Raw genomic sequence first — 17,168 nt, forward strand, 5'->3', positions numbered from 1 at the left:
GGACCCCGACAATTCAAACCACTCTCTGGGCCTCAGTTGCCCCATCTGGATCAAAAGTACTTTCAAATCGGCCATCCTCATCTGTGGGATGGAATCCCTGGGCACTGAGGACCCTGTGGGGACCCCTGGGGCCACTCAGTCACACACTTCAAGAAGTGGCTTGTGGCAGCTGGGCCTTATGGGGGCACTTAGCCACCTCCTGGAACAGAATGTGAATGCTCAAGTCACCAAACAGCCCAGGTGCAAATCTTTCTGGAAAGGTAGACCAGGGAATGGACTTCATGATCAGGGAGCCCAAGAGGACTATACATCTGCATGGGGCTATGTGAACCCAGATGTCCCTTGGCCTAGTTCCCACATTTCCAGGTTCAACGGCAGACAGGCAACTGTGCCGTCTCACTTGGTCCCTGTTTCACTTCTCCAGAAGAAGGTCAATGGGTTTCCGTTATGTGCTTGATGCTGTGCCCAAACACAGGACAGGCATTTAGACACCACATTTCTAGGGTTATCAGGCTAAGAGGTGAGTCAGCTGTTTAAAGAACCTTTACACACACACACACTGAAAGCCCTGGATGATCACTTGGCACACATCTGTTTGCATGTTTCTGGATATTGCTTTCTTTCTGTGGGGAGCAGGAGAGACAGCACCATTCGGGTGGTTTTCAAATACCCTCTTTGGTTATAAGATCTCAAACTGGTTACACATGAATCTGAATAACTGACTTGCCAAAGAAATAACAAAGGTGGCTCTGTAACAAGAGCAGAGGTCACCCAGCCCCGGGGCCACATATTACACCTAGATGTGCCAGTTGCTGGGAGAATGAGACATGTCCTGCACTGCAGACATGTGACATGGAGGACGAGGGGTCACCATGGGCTGAGGGCAGCAAGGAGCCTTCCAGGTCCCAAGGAAGCAGAAGACAAGGCCCATGCTCCCACACCAAGCCACAGCCAATGGCCAATGGCCCCCATGTGCCTGACTCCGATGGCAGTGAATCCAGAGCCCTAGCTAGACACCACACCTTGCTCCCTGCCCAAGATACACGGGCACCCCAGGGCCTCCCTCAGCCCTCAAGAGCCTGCCCCCCTGCTCACAGGTGGAGAAGGCGACAAACTGACAGCTCTGGTCTCTGCACCCCATGTCCAACTTGGGTGTGGCAACTATGTCCCAACAGGAGACATTCTGTTCTGCCCAGCAGGAGACAGCTCAGCCATAATTGGGGGCTGGTGTGGGGGTGAGGGTGAGAGAGTGACTCCCAGACCGGCTTCTAGGAGAGCGGCAGGCAGCCCACCTCACCATGGCCCCGCGCCTGGCCACTGCCCACTGAGAGAGTCCAGGGCACCAGCTGCATTGGCGAAGGTTGCTCAGAGAGGTCCCTTGATTCAATTCCAGGAATTCCCAAACACACAGGAAGATGTCCATCCTAAGCACTCGTCTCTGAGAGATACCTGTTAGTTTCTATCTCCAAAGGCATCAACATCTGCAGAACCCTCAAGAGACCCCAATGGCAATTCAGGGCATGGGGTCCAGGGCTCTACTCAACCAAGATATGCCTGAGGTCACTCAGGGGGCAGATTCCATGTAGCTCCCTGGGAGAAATGTGCCAACCATGTCTGAATGGCTCCGTCCCACTCCCAAGTTAGCTCCTGCACCCCCTTCTCAGCTGCGGTACCAGGCCCAGCACTTCTGCCGGAGCTCATGGTCCCCATCAGGGGCAAACCTGTTTCCGCCCTTCGCTCCACTGCCCAGACTGTGAGGGGACCACAGAAGCCATCCCCAATGGGCTCCAAGGGAAGGCCCACCTCAGATGAACCACAGCCCTGCATGTGCCTCAAGGCGGCACCTTCGCCTCCCTCTACACCACTCAGTGCCAGGCTGATAGCCTCACCTGATGCCCGTGGAGAGTATAGAGCAGCCGGCCCTCCATGAGGTCCAGGATCTTCAGGGTCGAGTCGCTGGAGGCCGTGAGCAGGTAGTTTCCGGATGGGTGGAAGGAGAGTGCATTCACCGCTGCGCTGTGCACTAGGGAAGGGACATCTGTCAGGCACTGGCTGGGAGGCCAGGGGATACAGCTGAAGCCCAGAGACGGGCAATCGGGACCAACCGAGGCTCGGCTCCAAGGAGCTGTGGGGAGCCCCACAAGGATTTCCCAGAAGTGCAGCACAGGAGCAAGAGCAGACTCATCCAGAGCTGAGAACCAACAGCGGGAGATGCAGGGCAAGCGGGCGCACAAGCGACAAGGCCGGTGGGATCAGGTGATTCCCCCACCTCTCACAGCACACAGAGTGTCGAGCTGGGGCAGAATGGAGTGCTCAAACATAATGCTCCATCTGTCTTTCATACTGCTACTCAGGGGGAATGAGGTGGAAAAGAAATCCCCTGAAGTCCCAATACCATGCCCCTGCCCTACAAGAGTGTGGGGCAGGCAGACGGTAAGACACGCTCAGGAACTAGTCAGGCCTGGGTTCCAATCCTGGCCTCCCTGCTGGCCCACTTTATGACCTTGAGCAAGCACCCTGACACATCTAAGCCAGTCTGTTTCTCCTGCTGGATCATGGCACTCACATGTCAGGGGTGCCGTGGGGATAAGCCTGCCCATGGGGCCTCTGTACAGAGTGAGCCCTCAGATGTGCCTCTCGGCTGCCCCTGGTGTCACACGCAGTTTCTAGGTCCTGCCACTTTACCCAACACTCAACAGCTCAATCCCATCCATGACTTTCTTTTCCCCATTGGCCTGACCCAAACCCCACTATCCGTCCTGGTGTCCCTCACTCTGCAGGATCCAGCCAGCCCAGCCCTTGACAGCTCTCCAGGCTGACAGCTCTCCAAGTATTCCCCATGGGCCCAGGAGACCCTTGCCCACCTCTTCCCCTGACCTTGAAGCTCATTACTCAGTTACCTCCTCCGAGAAGCCTCCTGGCCTCCTGGGGGCCACCCCCTTGAACTGTCCTCCTGAAGCACCACGAGTCTCCAGTGGGTGTACTCCTCACAACAGTGTTTTACATTTATGTGTAACTATTTCATTCCGGGCTGGGTCCCCCATTAGACTGTGTGCTCTGTCAGGCAGGAGCTTGACTCAGTGTCAGGCACTGAGCGGGACTCAGAAAGCAGTGGGTGAGTTGGACCCAGGCAGGCCACATGGGGACTGCATGTGAGCACCAGCTACATCGCAGCTTCTAAAGCAGCTGCTGAAGACGACCCCGGTGCCTTCATACCCACTATTCAGGCCTGGGAGGGGACATCAGCGGGGATAAGATAACCGCGGCCTGCCAAATCAGAACAGCCACAAACAGAAAGGCAAATTCTAAAACCAACCCCTCATCCTGGCACTGTGAGGCTGCAAGAGCAATAAACACATCCACCGCAAAATGGCCTTCAGCAGAACCCACAGAGGAACATGGAGCCCCTCAGACACCAGCCCAGCTGATAAGCTCATATGCCTGGGGAATGTGGGTACGTGTTCCCGAGCACACTTGGGGGAGACAGCCAGGGCTTTACATAACATGGCAATTTATGTCTGAACACTCTTTAAGCACCAGAACTCCAGGAGCCAGCCTGCAGAGGGGTTGATGATGTCTGGGGACGGGGAGGTCAGTGTCCTCAGTGCTTACTTAGATTTGGGGCATGGAAAACAAAAGAATACAGCCATAGATGACCCCAGCAGGAACTGAACAGGTGCAGAGTGTGACTATCACCACCCACATGTAGAGGGGCACACACATGTGCAGAGGGATGTGGACAGAAGCTCCTGGTAGGGCCCTCCTATACAGTCTTATGGGTAGGACAGAAATAAGGGAATTTTTACTCTGCATACTTCCAGAATAATTTTTTAACCATCAGTATATAGTCACTGTGATTACACAACTGGGTGAATGATAAAAAGCAAATCCTTCCCGAGGTAACTGGGTGGCTCAGTCATTAAGCATCCGACTCTTGATTTCAGCTCAGGTTGTGATCTCACGGTTCATGGGTTCGAGTCCCACGTCAGGTCCCTCGCTGACAGTGCAGAGCCTGCTTGGGATTCTCTCCCTCTCTCTCTGCCCCTCCCCCACTCACATGTGCTGTCTCTCTCAAATTAAATAAACTTAAAAAAAAAACAAAAAAAAAAAAACAAACACCTGTGTGTAGTGGGGGCACCTGAGTGGCTCAGTCAGTTAAGCATTTGACTTCAGCCCAGGTCATGATCTCACGGTTCGTGGTTTTGACCCCCACATCAGGCTCTGGGCTGACAGCTCAGAGCCTGGAACCTGTTTCAGATTCTGTCTCTCCCTCTCCCTCTCCCTCTCCCTCTCCCTCTCCCTCTCCCTCTCCCTCTCCCTCTCCCTCTCCCTCTCCCTCACTCTCACCCTCTCCCTGTCCCTCCCCCACATGTGTTCTCCCTCTCTCTCTCAAAAATAGATAAATAAACATCAAAACACAAAACAAATCCTTCTCTCCCCTCAATAGAGAGTCCTGTCCAGGGAGGCGGAGCCCAGGCCTAGCCTGGCATCGCCCTGACAGCACTTCAGGCTGTGAGTCTACAGGCTAAGAGCTAGTGCCCTGCACTCCTGAGGGGCCAGCTATGCTCACCAGATTGCTGGCTCACATTGGCGGAGAAGTGAGAGACGAGGAGGGCCAAAACACTGGGAGATGCTCCCAGGGGAGCCCCGCCACCCTAAGCCCTCAGTCCCACAGCAGAACAGCTGCCTATGCCCCATCTTCCCTCGGGCTTCAAATGCTACTCCTGGCATGTCTGCCTCCCTGAGCCTGGAGAAGGGCACTCTATTCTCGTTTCTGCAGCCCTTGGCAGCCTGTACTGGAAAGAACACCACCCCACCCCACCTGAGACAAAGCTGGCAGAGGAACAGCCAGGGTCAGGAGGGTGGATCGGGGGAGGGTGAGCTCAGGGAGCCCAGGGCTTCCCAGCACCACCAGGCTGGCGGGGTCAGGATGTGGATGCCATGCCAGGGCCTCCCACCTGGGCAAGTCCACCCCAGGGAAGGCAATCTCCTCCAGAGGAAGGGCACCAAAAGCTCTGCTCCAGTATAAATGGCAGGAATATCAAAGACCTCCTAGCTGGGGTGGAAACATCTGGAACCATTTACTCCAGAAAAGGGCTCAGACTGGGGGTGAGGATGTACCAGACGCCAGGACCTACTGCCTTTCCCTCCTTGTTCTCCTGCCTTGCCCACCAGCCCCACCAGCCTGGGGCAGCCTCTCTGGCTCTACAGAGGTGGGACAGCCATTCTAGGGAGGCCCTGTCCTAAGAATCATCCCTGCGTGACAGTCCCCCAGGTAGGCTCCCACCATAAAGTCCTGAGCAGTGACTGTGCAGGAATAATCCACTTTTCATCAACTTGCTTCCATGGCAGTTATCAGTGTTAACTGATGGCGGGTTGCCATTTGGGCACAGCTGTGGGCTCCTGGCAAAAGAGAGACTCCAACTCAAGGTCAGAGGTACACCAACATCAAGATTCTACAGGCCACCAGGAACCCAGAGAGGGTGGGATCGAGGCCACTGCAGACCCTGCCCTGGGAACTGGCCACAGCTTGCGGGCAGCACATGGCCTGAGGAGAGTCCCAGGTACCCACAAGCCACTCTGCCCACACAGCTCTGTTGTACAAGCCTTCGGCAAATCTGGCCTACTGCCCAGTGGGCTCCAAACTGACCGAGGAGCCCAGAGTGACCCCCAGGTACCCAAGTAGGAGGTCCCTTCCTAAAGCAGGCCACACCAGACCGAGTCCCACCCCACTCTCATCACAAAGGGCTCAGCTTAACTTCACCCGGGGTGACTTCTCATAACATGCAACTGGAACTACCCGTGACTTTGGGTTTATGAGGGGCTATGGATTCATACAATGAAGTTGCTCTGATACTAGCAGGGAAGGATGTTCAAAACCCTCCTCTTTGTGACTGTCACATAAATGCTCACTTAGGGATGGTGGGAAAGAGCCAATGAGTTGACCAGATCAGGTGGGACAGTGCACTGCCTCCTGACCAACTGTTTCAGTCTCAAAAACCAAGCAAAGGGTACAGGCCTGCCCCACCAGCTGCATAGCTGCCTTAAAATCCTCCGTGACTGTAGCTGGGGTGGGACAGAGGGGTGTGTTAAGAACCAATGGAGGGGCTGCCTGGGTGGCTCAGTCGGTTAAGCAACCGACTTCGGCTCAGGTCACGATCTCACTGTTCGTGAGTTCAAGCCCTGCGTCGGGCTCTGTGCTGACAGCTCAGAGCCTGGAGCCTGCTTCAGATTCTGTGTCTCCCTCTCTCTCTGCCCTCTCCCACTCCTGCTCTCCTTCTCTCAAAAAAAATTAATTAATTAAAAAAAAAAAAAAGAACTGATGGACAGAGAACCTGGGACTCTGAGCTCTAATTGGAATTTCTGGAGAGGGCCAAGCCAAGGCTTCCCAGAGGCCTCAGGAAGTAAATGACTAGAATCAACACAGTGTAAGAATCCAGCAAGGGGTGGTGGACAGAACGTCAGACTCGGAGGCCTTGAACTGGGAGGCTCAGATTCCCAGCTTCCCAGCTGTGTGACCGTGGGCAAGCCTCAAACTCCCCATCTGTGAAATGGGGAGCAGCCCCTGACATCCACCCAGGAACTGCACGTGCCTGTAAACCGCAAACCACATTATGGGTTCCGGATGGGGGCTGCTGCTCAGATGTTTCAACAGCCTTGATGTGGGCTCAGAGCATATGGAGCCTAACCCACCTCCGTGGGGACTGGTGCTCCCAGGGCTCTAACAGCCCCACTGTCTCCTTGCTGAATTGGGAAACCAGAACTGCTCCCCACAGTGACAGGCCAGAGCCAAGAAATTCCTTGCCCGAGAAAAATGGTGCCAGCTACCTGCTGTTGCCTAAAGCGATTCCCAACAACCTAACACGGGACAGGAAGTGTCCTCCATAAAGCACAACCATGCGGCAGCTGGACACGGGCAGGCTAAGATTGCTGACCACACACTGCAGTAGCATGAATCGAAGTGTCTCAGAAAAGCCCGACAGCCTCATGTGCCCAAAGCCCACTCAGGAGTGCCTGGTTCTCACCCAGAGTCCCCAAGTGTCACAGTGTCCCTAAGAACTCTCCTCTGGGTTTCCCAGGGATCAGAGACAGAAAGTAGCTCAGGTGTCTGCTGTCAAAGGGTCAGAAGTCCTTCTTGGGGAATCAGCCTCCAAACAGATGCCCCTGCACCTCCAAGGGTCGGGGAGCAGCTGCTACTAAGGGGCTAGGGAGAGTCTCTCAGGTATAGGTTCAGCCATGAACCTCTTAAGGGGAGCCACCAGCCAGGAGCAGACCTAGCCAGGTCACTCTGGCAGCACAGAGGGTGAGGGGCATGTCCCCCAAGCAATGTGCTCGGATCCATCTGGCTCTTCTTGAGCCCCAGAGGGTGAGTCTAGAGGTAGTGGGAAGAGTTTGCGGCACCGTGAATACCCACCATGTACCATGCACCATGCACTGGGCAGGAAGCTGAGGAAACCCAGTTGTTGATGGGGTACTCCAAGCCACCCGAGGTCTCTGATCTATATCGGGGTGGCTTAGGAATGAGACACTGAGTAGCTCTATCACAGAGGAAAGAATAAGAACAAAAACTCACTGAAATCTCTCTGCAGAGCCTGTCAACCTCATGTGCCCCAGGTCCCCTCAGGACTTGGCTCCTGATGCTACCTGAGCCCTCCCACTACCTCCTCAGCCCTGCCAGTCACGGACTCCCACCCCCACCCACTGCCAAGCCTGCTCCCTCAAAAACCCCAGGGACCTCTCTCCAGCACCTGCCACCCCCCTCAACTGCTCTGCATCACTCCACCTCCTGACCACCCTCTTTGGGAGACTCTGCCCTCCTCCGTACCCCTGGTTCTGCCCCCCTCAGCCCTCCCATGATGGGAGAGGGGGCTCCCACCCCTCACACTGACTGCTTTGTGGACCTTTCCTTTCATGGCTCCTCAATCGCAGGGACCCAGGATATGGCCTGAGCCCTTCACAAGCCGCAGGAATGGCCCCCTACCCACAGCATCAACTTCTGACTCTACTCAATCTCCAAAACCCATCCCCTGGGCCTGACTCCTGCCCTACTTGGATGCCCAGCCCTCACCCAGACATACCGGCTTCCCACTCCCATAGGCTCTCAGCACTGCTGTCCTCTCAGACATACCTTCACTCTGCAAACCATGGGACAGTCCCACCACTGCCGCTGCATCTTTGGGACCATGATCCAGAGTACGGCATTCAAGGTCCTCCCCAATGGGTACTTGCTGGTGCATGCCACAAACACCAACCAGGCCCAGGCTCCTGATCCATCAGAGGTGAGGCTGGACCCTCCCGGGGTCACCTAGAGATCCTCTCCCTGCAGTGTCAAGACTTATGCAGTACAAAATAATAAGTAATAATAAAAGTCTTATGTGGTACAAACCATATTTCCAGCACTCTATTATAATTCTCATGTGGACTCCCCCAACAGATCTTCACAAACCCCATAAGGTACTATCACTACCCCCTTTACAGATCGGAAACAGCCTATGCTCCTAACCTTCCCATCTCTCCTGACCCCACACTCAGAGGCGCCTTTCTGCCCAGCACTCCTTTGCACCTGCCAAACTTCGTCTAGTCAACTTTGCACATGTGCCCAATCTCCAATCTAGGCCTGGCCGAGAAAAGAGAGAGGCCTCTAAACCTGAAGGAGGGGAAGGAGAGGCGTGGTCTCCAAGGACGGGGTAGACCCCATATCTGCTCTGTTCTAGAAGCTCTGTCTGAAATGGCATCTGTGACAAACCCCAGGGCTCACTGTAGAGAAAGGAACCAGTTATGCAGCTGGCCCCTGCCACCTGGTGGTGGTGTAGGGTAGCGCAGGCCTTGACTGCCGGCTCACCTTGCCCAGAGACCAGACAGACCCCAGGACCAAGACTTGGCAACAACAGCATCATCATCAACATAGTGCTTGTTTTCTGTTTTGTGCCAGGCACTCTCTGAGTTCTTCATGTGGACCAACTCATTACCCTCCCAACGCCACCTGTGAGAGAAGCCCTATCACTGTCCCAGGGTGATCAGAGGAGTCAAGTGACCTGTCCAATGTCACACAACTAGGAATGCTGAGGCTGGCTGCAGAGCCCACCCTCCACCATGTGCTTCTTAAGACCAGGAGCCTCTCTCCCTTCTTAGGAGGTCTGTTTCCCTTGGTTACCTCAAGAAAGTGCTGTCCTCACAGTCTGAGAATCAGCTAGGAAGGGCTTAAAGCAGAGCTCTGAACCCCAAGCCCGACACCTTTGTCCAGATGCGTCCTTCCCGTCTTCAGGTGTGAATTCTCGAAGTGGCCCATGGACTTTAAACTCAGTCCCAAGTCAACAACCACAGTTTTTCAAACAACCCTAGCTCTGCCCCTCCCTGGTCTCGGCCCCAGGCCCCCAAGGTCCCCTCCATCTGCTCCTTGCACAGCCTCCAGTTCCTCCCGTGGCCCCTCACCAGCTTCCTTCCCTGGCTCCATCCCCACCACTGAGGTGACGCATGGCCATGCCCAGTCACACCTGCTCTCAAGACAGCTCCATACTCCAGTACCCTCAGCTCGCGCCTCCTAATCACACCCAAGTCTGCTCCTGCCCCGCCCCCCAGCTGGAGCCTGACGCTGGAATTGGCCCACGTGGAATGCCTGCAGCTCTGCCTCCCAAGGGCTACAATTAGATCAGGGGACACAACTCCAGGGCTTGCGTCCTGGCCTCTAGCCTAAGTTGACCCTCCATATGGCTCATGGCTCCGTATCAGTGGAGGACATCATGAGGCCCAAAGTGGCCAAGGTCTCACAAACACTGACCTCTTTTGACAGACCTGCCCCCCTCACCTGAGTTAGCCCTGGAGGCCAGTAGCACGGGCAGCCCCTGAGAAGTGGCGCTTGAGCAGAGCCCTGGCCGGAGACCCACTGAGAGCTCCTCATCCGGCCCTGCAGTACGCATGAGACCCTGGCAGCTCGTGAGCAGGCACCAAAGGGCTTGGTGGATGCCAGGTAGTGCCATGATTCACCTCCTGGCCTACGTTAAAAAAACCGGCCTAGCCATAACACGGACTACTCGCCCCTGGAGATCCCAGCAGGCCTGGGACTTCTCCCCACTGACCAGGGCCATCCTCAGGCCCATTTAAGCACCACGGCAATGAGCCCAACACCTGGCCCCACACAGTCCCGCTCGTGGACACTCACGCTGATAGTGCTGCAAGAGCCGGTGCGTCCGCACGTCCCACACCTTCACTGTGTTGTCCATGCCGGCAGCAGCAATGCACGTGCCGCTGGGGTGGAAGTCCACGTAGGTGACAAAGCTGGAAAGACAGGGGCCACCGCAGGCTATAGGAGGGCTGTCCTGGCTCAGAACAGACCTGAAAACGTCCAGCACTTTCCCTCCCGTGCATACCTGCTCAGGCTGTCCCCTCAACCCAGAACACCTCCCTTCTGCCCTGTTTCTTTACCAGGTGGCCAAGGAATAGCAAGGAGAGGGTGAGAACAGTGGCTAGCAATAACCAGAAGTAGCCTCACCAGGGAGCAAATCCCAGCATCCACTTCTAAATACAAGTAGAGAAAGTGTCTTCAGCCCAAAGGTCAGCTGATGGCTCAGGGGTTTTCAGAGTTAGAGCTGGTGCCCTCATCAAAGCAGGAGGCAGGGCAGGCCCTGCCAGCTAAGGCCCAGTCCCAAAGGGCCAACAGGGCCCCAGGGCCGCTGGTTCACCTATCTCCAAGAGACAGGCCAAGGGCCCTCAATATACCGACACGTAACACCCAGAGTGGTATCGTGGCCAGCTCTCAGGAGGAGCCTGTCCTTGGGGCTCCCAGCCTAACTGAGGAGGCAGAAGCTGGGGTTCACTGAGGAGCCCAGAGCAGGTGAGTCCCTTTCCTGGTGATGTGGCACAAAACGAATAGCCTCCAAGAACTTACAAGAACCTGACAAGCTTTTTCCTTTATAAAACCATCACCAGGGGCGCCTGGGTGGCGCAGTCGGTTGGGCGTCCGACTTCAGCCAGGTCACGATCTCGCAGTCCGTGAGTTCGAGCCCCGCGTCAGGCTCTGGGCTGATGGCTCAGAGCCTGGAGCCTGTTTCCGATTCTGTGTCTCCCTCTCTCTCTCTGCCCCTCCCCCGTTCATGCTCTGTCTCTCTCTGTCCCAAAAATAAAATAAATGTTGAAAAAAAAATTAAAAAAAAAAAAAAAAAAAAAAAACCATCACCATAGGTGACATACTAACATGATTTAGGAGGGTCCAGGCTCACCTGCTTTCAGACAGACATGGCACAATTAGACAACTGGAGAATGAAGGGAAAAAAGAGGCCCCAAGAATTATAGGCCTTGAAGTTAAACACTCCTGTTATCTGCGGGGATGGGAGTGAGGCTGAACCTCCCATTCACATAGGAAAAACTTCAGAGATAGAGAGCAGCAGAGACGTGGTTCCACACGAGGCCACTGGGGCCCCTCACGACTAGGTCCTGCAGGTGGTGGACAGGGTCTGGTGACTTACCCGCCATGCTCACAGTAAGAGTGGACACACTCCCGGCTGGTCTTGTCCCACAGCTTGACAGTCTTGTCATCACTGGCAGACACAATGAGCCGCCCGTCGGGAGAGAACCTGAACCAGGCAGGGCACAAGTCACACCATCGTCATGGGTGCTGCACAACTATCCTCCACAGCCACCTCTCTGCACTGCCCACCCCCCGATCCCAGAACCAGCCAAAGCCACACACCCTGCTCTGACCCTGAGTGATCCCAGCCAAGTGGCTTTCCCTCTGTGAGATGGGTAAGAATGGCGCCCACCTCATGGGAAGCAGGGAGCAGCGTTGCGTGCGCAAGCCCCCAGCACTGCACGTGGCATATGACACCGCATGGGGTGACCCCTGATGCTAGCAGCATGAAGGTGGTCCAAAGCCCACCATCAGCCCCGTTATCCTGTTCCCAGGCCCCCCAAAACTACATACTGCCCCCCCGCCACACAAAAGGGAGAGCCGGCCTCCAGACCAGCCCCCTCAGAAGCCTGGATCCCCAACTGGCAGCTCAAGCAAAATCAACTTCTGAGAAGCAGACTCAGGGTCAAACCCTAGCTCTGCCATTAACCCCACCAGATACTGCACTCTTCCGGGCCTCAGCATCCTCACCGGCATAATGGGAACGACACCATTTAGCCTGCAGGGCTGCCATGAAGAGTGAAGAGAAAACGTATAGAGGCAGCAGTGACATCATCCTGTTGTTGCCAGTGCTCATAAACAGCCCCTTCTGACTTGCTTTGGGCCTCATCAGCACAGTTGTTGGGGCAGCCAACCACGACTGGCAAAGGACCAACGCACTTGTCACCTCTGAGCTTAAAGCTTCTCAATAATTTACAGTGTAACAACGTCTTTGTTCCCACTTCACAGATGAGGAAGCGGAGATGCAGGAATAGAAAAGAGTAGTGAAAGTGTTTGGCCAAGGTCATGATACTGGCACCTGGCAGCGTCTCTACCTCTCAAGCTCCAGGTCTCGACAGGACAATGCTCACCTGGCACAGCGGACCCAGTTGATGTGCTGGCTTAGGGAGAACAGGAATTTCTGGCGATGAGTCGACCACACCTTAACTGTCTTGTCATCGGAGGCTGTCACGAAAGACTGGCCATCACTGCAGAAGTGGACACTCCTCACTGTGGCCGTGTGTGCCCGAAACACAGTGGACTCGCCTTTGCTGCAGGGGTGGGTACTCCAACTCAGGAAACCCGTAACAGTGACACGAGGGCCCATGAGCACATCAAAGCTCTCCCCACCCCTCGGGAGCCCCTCCAAGTTGACACAGGCCTGAGTACCCGTGCCCCACATGTTGCCCATGTGCGAACAGCACCAAGATGGGACCCCTTCCAGGATGGCTGGGGTAAGCCCAGAATCCCTCTCCCAACACCAAGGGGAGGGGCCCAGCTGGAGCTCCAGCTTCTGATGGCACCTCTTCAGAAGCAGAGCAGATGTCCCACTACAATAAGTCCAGAGCCAGGATGGGGACCTGAGTGTGGATAGCTCTGGCACCAGGGCCCCAAGCTCAGATGAGCCCTTCAACGTCTATAACTCACACATTGGGTATCCAGATCCGGACAGTTTTGTCTCGGGAGCCTGAGGCAAGAAGGTGTCCCGAAGGGGAGAAGTTCACACAGGTGACAGCATCCTTGTGGCCCGCAAAGCGGTAGGCGCGTGACTGGGGCTTCATGTGCCAGATCATGAGGCATGAGTCCATGGAGCCGCTGGCTGAGAAAGCAGGGACGCTGTGACCCTCAGGTCCAGTGGGCCTTGAGCCTCCAGCAAGACAAAGAGGTAAGGGGGCAGGGGACAGGCCACACTTCCAGTGACCACTGACCTGGTGTTTGGAGAATCTACTGGTCGTCAGCTCCCCAAGCAGCAGGACCACATGGGAGCCAGACCAAGAGATGCTCTTCACATGCCAGCCCTGTGCTGCAACCCATGGCCTCTGAGAAAACTTATCCTCCACAGGGCCCCCGCACAGTCACAGCCTAAGGGCTCTAGAGAGCAAGTCCTCCCAACACAGGGCAGCCAGTCCAATCCAATTGGGCCTTTTACCATTGAGAGTGCCCACATCAATCAGAAGCCTGGCGACCCCCAAGACAGGTCAAATAACTTCAGTTTGCTCTTAATCTACACTGATCACAAGGCCAACAGCCTCTGACAGGGGACCTTGACCATAGGATGAAGGGAGAGCCTTGTCCACAGAAACAAGAAAGCTGCAGCCATGACAGCTGTGTATGAATCCCCAAGCGGCCAAAGAGCAGGGGTACTCAGCTGGTGTGCAAGGGCAGTGGTAGAAGAGGCGTACCCGGCTCTACTCCACACCCTTCTCCTGGATGCTCCCATAATACTATGGACAACAGAATGGAGGACCCAAGGAAAAGAAGGCACTGTTTAGGGCCATTCCGTAAGCCAGACCCAAAAGGTGGCTGGGATATATGCAGTGAAAAGCCCAGAAGCTGGTCCCACCCTCAAAGCCTATGTGACCTTGGCAAGGCCCCCAACCTCTGCCATGTAGAATGAAGCTCACAAAGCCCCCAGCACCCAGACAGCTGACCAGCTGAAGCAAGATGCAGGTCTAGACAAAGCACCTGGGTGCTCACTGTGCCCTACCTCCCCCACACCACACCTCCCAGGTAGAAAATCAGCCTTCTCAGCTCATAAGCTAGGGCCTAGGAAAAGACGCCTCCTCTTACCCAGCTGCTTCGTGTTGAGACTGAAGTCCACACAAGTAACTGCATCTCGGTGGCCCTTAAAATGCCTCTCCAGCGAGGGGTCCTCCTGTGGGAGAGCCAGGGTCAAATGAGTGAAAATGTGGAGGAGGACGGGGCTTGACCCCAGGGCCAAGACTCTTCCTATAATAGGAAGAGTTTAAAAAATGCTCAAGGCATGGTCTTGGATATAGAAAATCCTAGGGAATCCATTAAAAAAAACTAAGCCAGTTAAGTAAGGTTGCAGGATACAAACACGAGTAACATACAAATATCGATCCTATACACCAGCAATGAACAATCTGAAAAATGATGGCAATTCTATTTATGACACGTAAGAAAGAATACTTCGAAATAATTTAAAAAGAGAAGTGCCTGACTGGCTCAGTCAGTACAGCATATGACTCTTGATCTCAGGGCTATAAATTTGGGATCCATGTTGGATGGAGAGATTAATTTAAAAAAAAAATCTAGAAATAAAGGGGGGAGAGGAAAGAGGGAGGAAAGAGAAAGAAAGAAAGAAAGAAAGAAAGAAAGAAAGAAAGAAAGAAAGAAAGAAAGAAAATTAACTTAACAAGAGAAATAAAGGCTTACACAGTAAAAACTGTAAAACTTCATTGAAAGAAATTTTAAAAGACCTAGATGAATGCAAAAATATCCATGGTCACAGTTTGAAAAACAATTTTGTTAAAATGCAATACTTCCCAAACTGATCTACAGATACAACACAGTCCCTATCAAAATCTCGGGTGCCACTTTTTGCAGAAATTGACAAGCTGATCTTAAAATTCATACGAAAATGTGAGACAGCCAGAACAGACAAAATAATCTTAACCAAAAAATGGAAAAAGTCACTATGGAAAAAAACTTTGCGGGGCACCTGAGTGGCTCAATCGATTAAGCGTCTAAATTCAGCTCAGATCTTGCAGTTCGTGAGCTTGAGCCTTGCATCAGGCTCTGTGCTGACAGCTCGGAGCCGGCAACCTGCTTCAGATTCTCCCTCTCTCTCTGCCCATCCTCTGCTTGCACTGTCTCTCTCTCTCAAAAATAAAATAAACATTAAAAAAAAATTTTTTTAAACAAAAAAATCTCACTGTTCCTCAAAAAGTTATCAAATTCTAGGTAAATACCCCAAAGAATTGAAAGCATGTTCACACAAAAACTTGTACACAAGTGTTCATAGTAATATTATCTATAATAGCCAAAACGTGTATAAACCTAAATGTCCATCAAGAGATGAATGGGTAAAAAGGGACACCTTGGTGGCTCAGTTGGTTGGGCGTCTGACTTTGGCTCAGGTCATGATCTTACAGTTTATGAGTCTGAGCCCCCTGCGTTGGGCTCTGTGCTGACAGTGCAGAGCGTGATTGGGATTCTGTCTCCCTTTCTCTGCGCTGCCCCACTCATGCTCTCTCTCTCTCAAAAATAAATAAATGTTGGGGCACCTGGGTGGCTCAGTCAGTTAAGCCTCCGACTTTGGCTCAGGTCATGACCTCACAGTTCGTGAGTTCGAGCCCCATGTCGGCCTCTGTACTAACAGCTCAGAGTCTGGAGCCTGCTTTGGATTCTATGTCTCCCTCTGTCTCTGCCCCTCCTCCGCTTACACTCTGTCTCTCTCTCTCAAAAAGAAATAAACACTTAAAAAAAAAAAAAAAAAAGAGAGATGAGTGGGTAAACAAAATGTGATCTCTCCATACAATGGAATATTACTCAGCAGTAAAAAGGAATGAAGAAACAGACATGCTACAACATGGATGGACCTGGAAAATGTTACGTGAAAAAAGCCAGATACAAAAGGCCACATTTTGTCTGATTCATTTATACGAAATGTCCAGAATAGGCAAATCTATAGAGAATGAAATTAGATTGGTGAGGAGAAGGGGAGTGACTGTTTAATGAGTACAGGCTTCCCTTTGGAGTGACAAAAATGTTCTGAAATTAGATAGTGATGATTATTGGACAACAATATGAATGTACTAAATACTAATGAATTTTACATCTTAAAAGGGTACATTTTATGGCATGTGAATAATATTCCAATAAGGCTATTTTTCTAAAAGAACCAAAGAGAGAAAATGGGGAGTCTTTCAGCAACCTGCATCTCAGGATTCAGATTCCGTACCCTCAGTCCCAATGTGAACCCAAAGGTCAGCCTGGACAGGCTGCTTCCATCATCTCCACTCTGCCCAATGTCAAGAAAGCAGTAGTTTAGGTCACTGCTTAGGAAGACATGGAGATAATATTCCAGAGACTGTCCACTCAACAGCAGCTTCTTAGCATTTGAAGAATCACAGCCCTGCTGTGCAAACATCTCCTCCTACCCCAAATATCAGAAACCTCAAAAAAGCATTTCAGGCACACCAGGGAGGCCCACAAAACCTCCTCTTGGGGGGAAAAATGTCCTTGGGAAAGAGCAAGGCCACTGCCACCTCCACAGAGCTGTAACCAGAATAAAGGCCCTGTGCCCAGCTCCACCCCCAGCACACCTGCCAGAGTCCCCTTTTCAACATGAAAGGGAGTGGCAGCTGGGGGAGGGCCCCCAACAGAACAGCAACTGCCTCACCTGAACCTCTTGGGAGAACAAGGGTAAGATAATGCTCACCTCTAGGCTCAGTGGGAAGAAGCAAGTTCAGATCCACCTCTGACCAGAGGGCCCCTGAAACCTCCCAACACCCTTCCCACCTCATCCCACCAGGCTCTGTGGTTCCTCATCTCCCCCAAAGGTGGCTTACATATGGAAGGAAGTGGGGAGGGACTTAAGGGAAGGGCACTAGGTTAGGGGTCAAAACGCCTGGATCCTATGCCTGGGCCCTCTGCTCAAGTCCCCACACGCCTAAGGGTGCCAACAGGCACCACCCAGTCTTCCTCTCAACCCAGCCCAAAGGCCAGAAAGAGGAGTTTTGGAGTGCTTCCCTCTGGAAGAACCTTAGACTCAGGGCGCCGGGCCCAGATCATGCTGCAGACCTGGGCTGCCCCTTCC

The 17,168-nt window shown here is 53.4% G+C and overlaps 1 protein-coding gene across 5 annotated transcripts in view; it reads right to left on the reverse strand.

Moving 5' to 3' along the window:
* POC1A (POC1 centriolar protein A) overlaps window positions 1-17,168 on the reverse strand; it is a 100,780-nt gene that overhangs the window by 57,300 nt on the left and 26,312 nt on the right. For all 5 annotated transcript variants that reach the window (XM_042979076.1, XM_042979074.1, XM_042979073.1 and 2 more), the window contains 6 exons: window positions 14,174-14,258; window positions 13,031-13,202; window positions 12,475-12,654; window positions 11,463-11,570; window positions 10,160-10,275; window positions 1,890-2,023 (listed from right to left, as the gene is read on the reverse strand). In XM_042979076.1, coding sequence (XP_042835010.1) covers window positions 1,890-2,023; window positions 10,160-10,275; window positions 11,463-11,570; window positions 12,475-12,654; window positions 13,031-13,202; window positions 14,174-14,258 — 795 coding nt within the window. The remainder of the gene's footprint in view (window positions 1-1,889; window positions 2,024-10,159; window positions 10,276-11,462; window positions 11,571-12,474; window positions 12,655-13,030; window positions 13,203-14,173; window positions 14,259-17,168) is intronic.

Source organism: Panthera tigris, chromosome A2 (assembly GCF_018350195.1).
Source record: "Panthera tigris isolate Pti1 chromosome A2, P.tigris_Pti1_mat1.1, whole genome shotgun sequence".
Classification (NCBI taxonomy): Eukaryota; Metazoa; Chordata; class Mammalia; order Carnivora; family Felidae; genus Panthera; species Panthera tigris.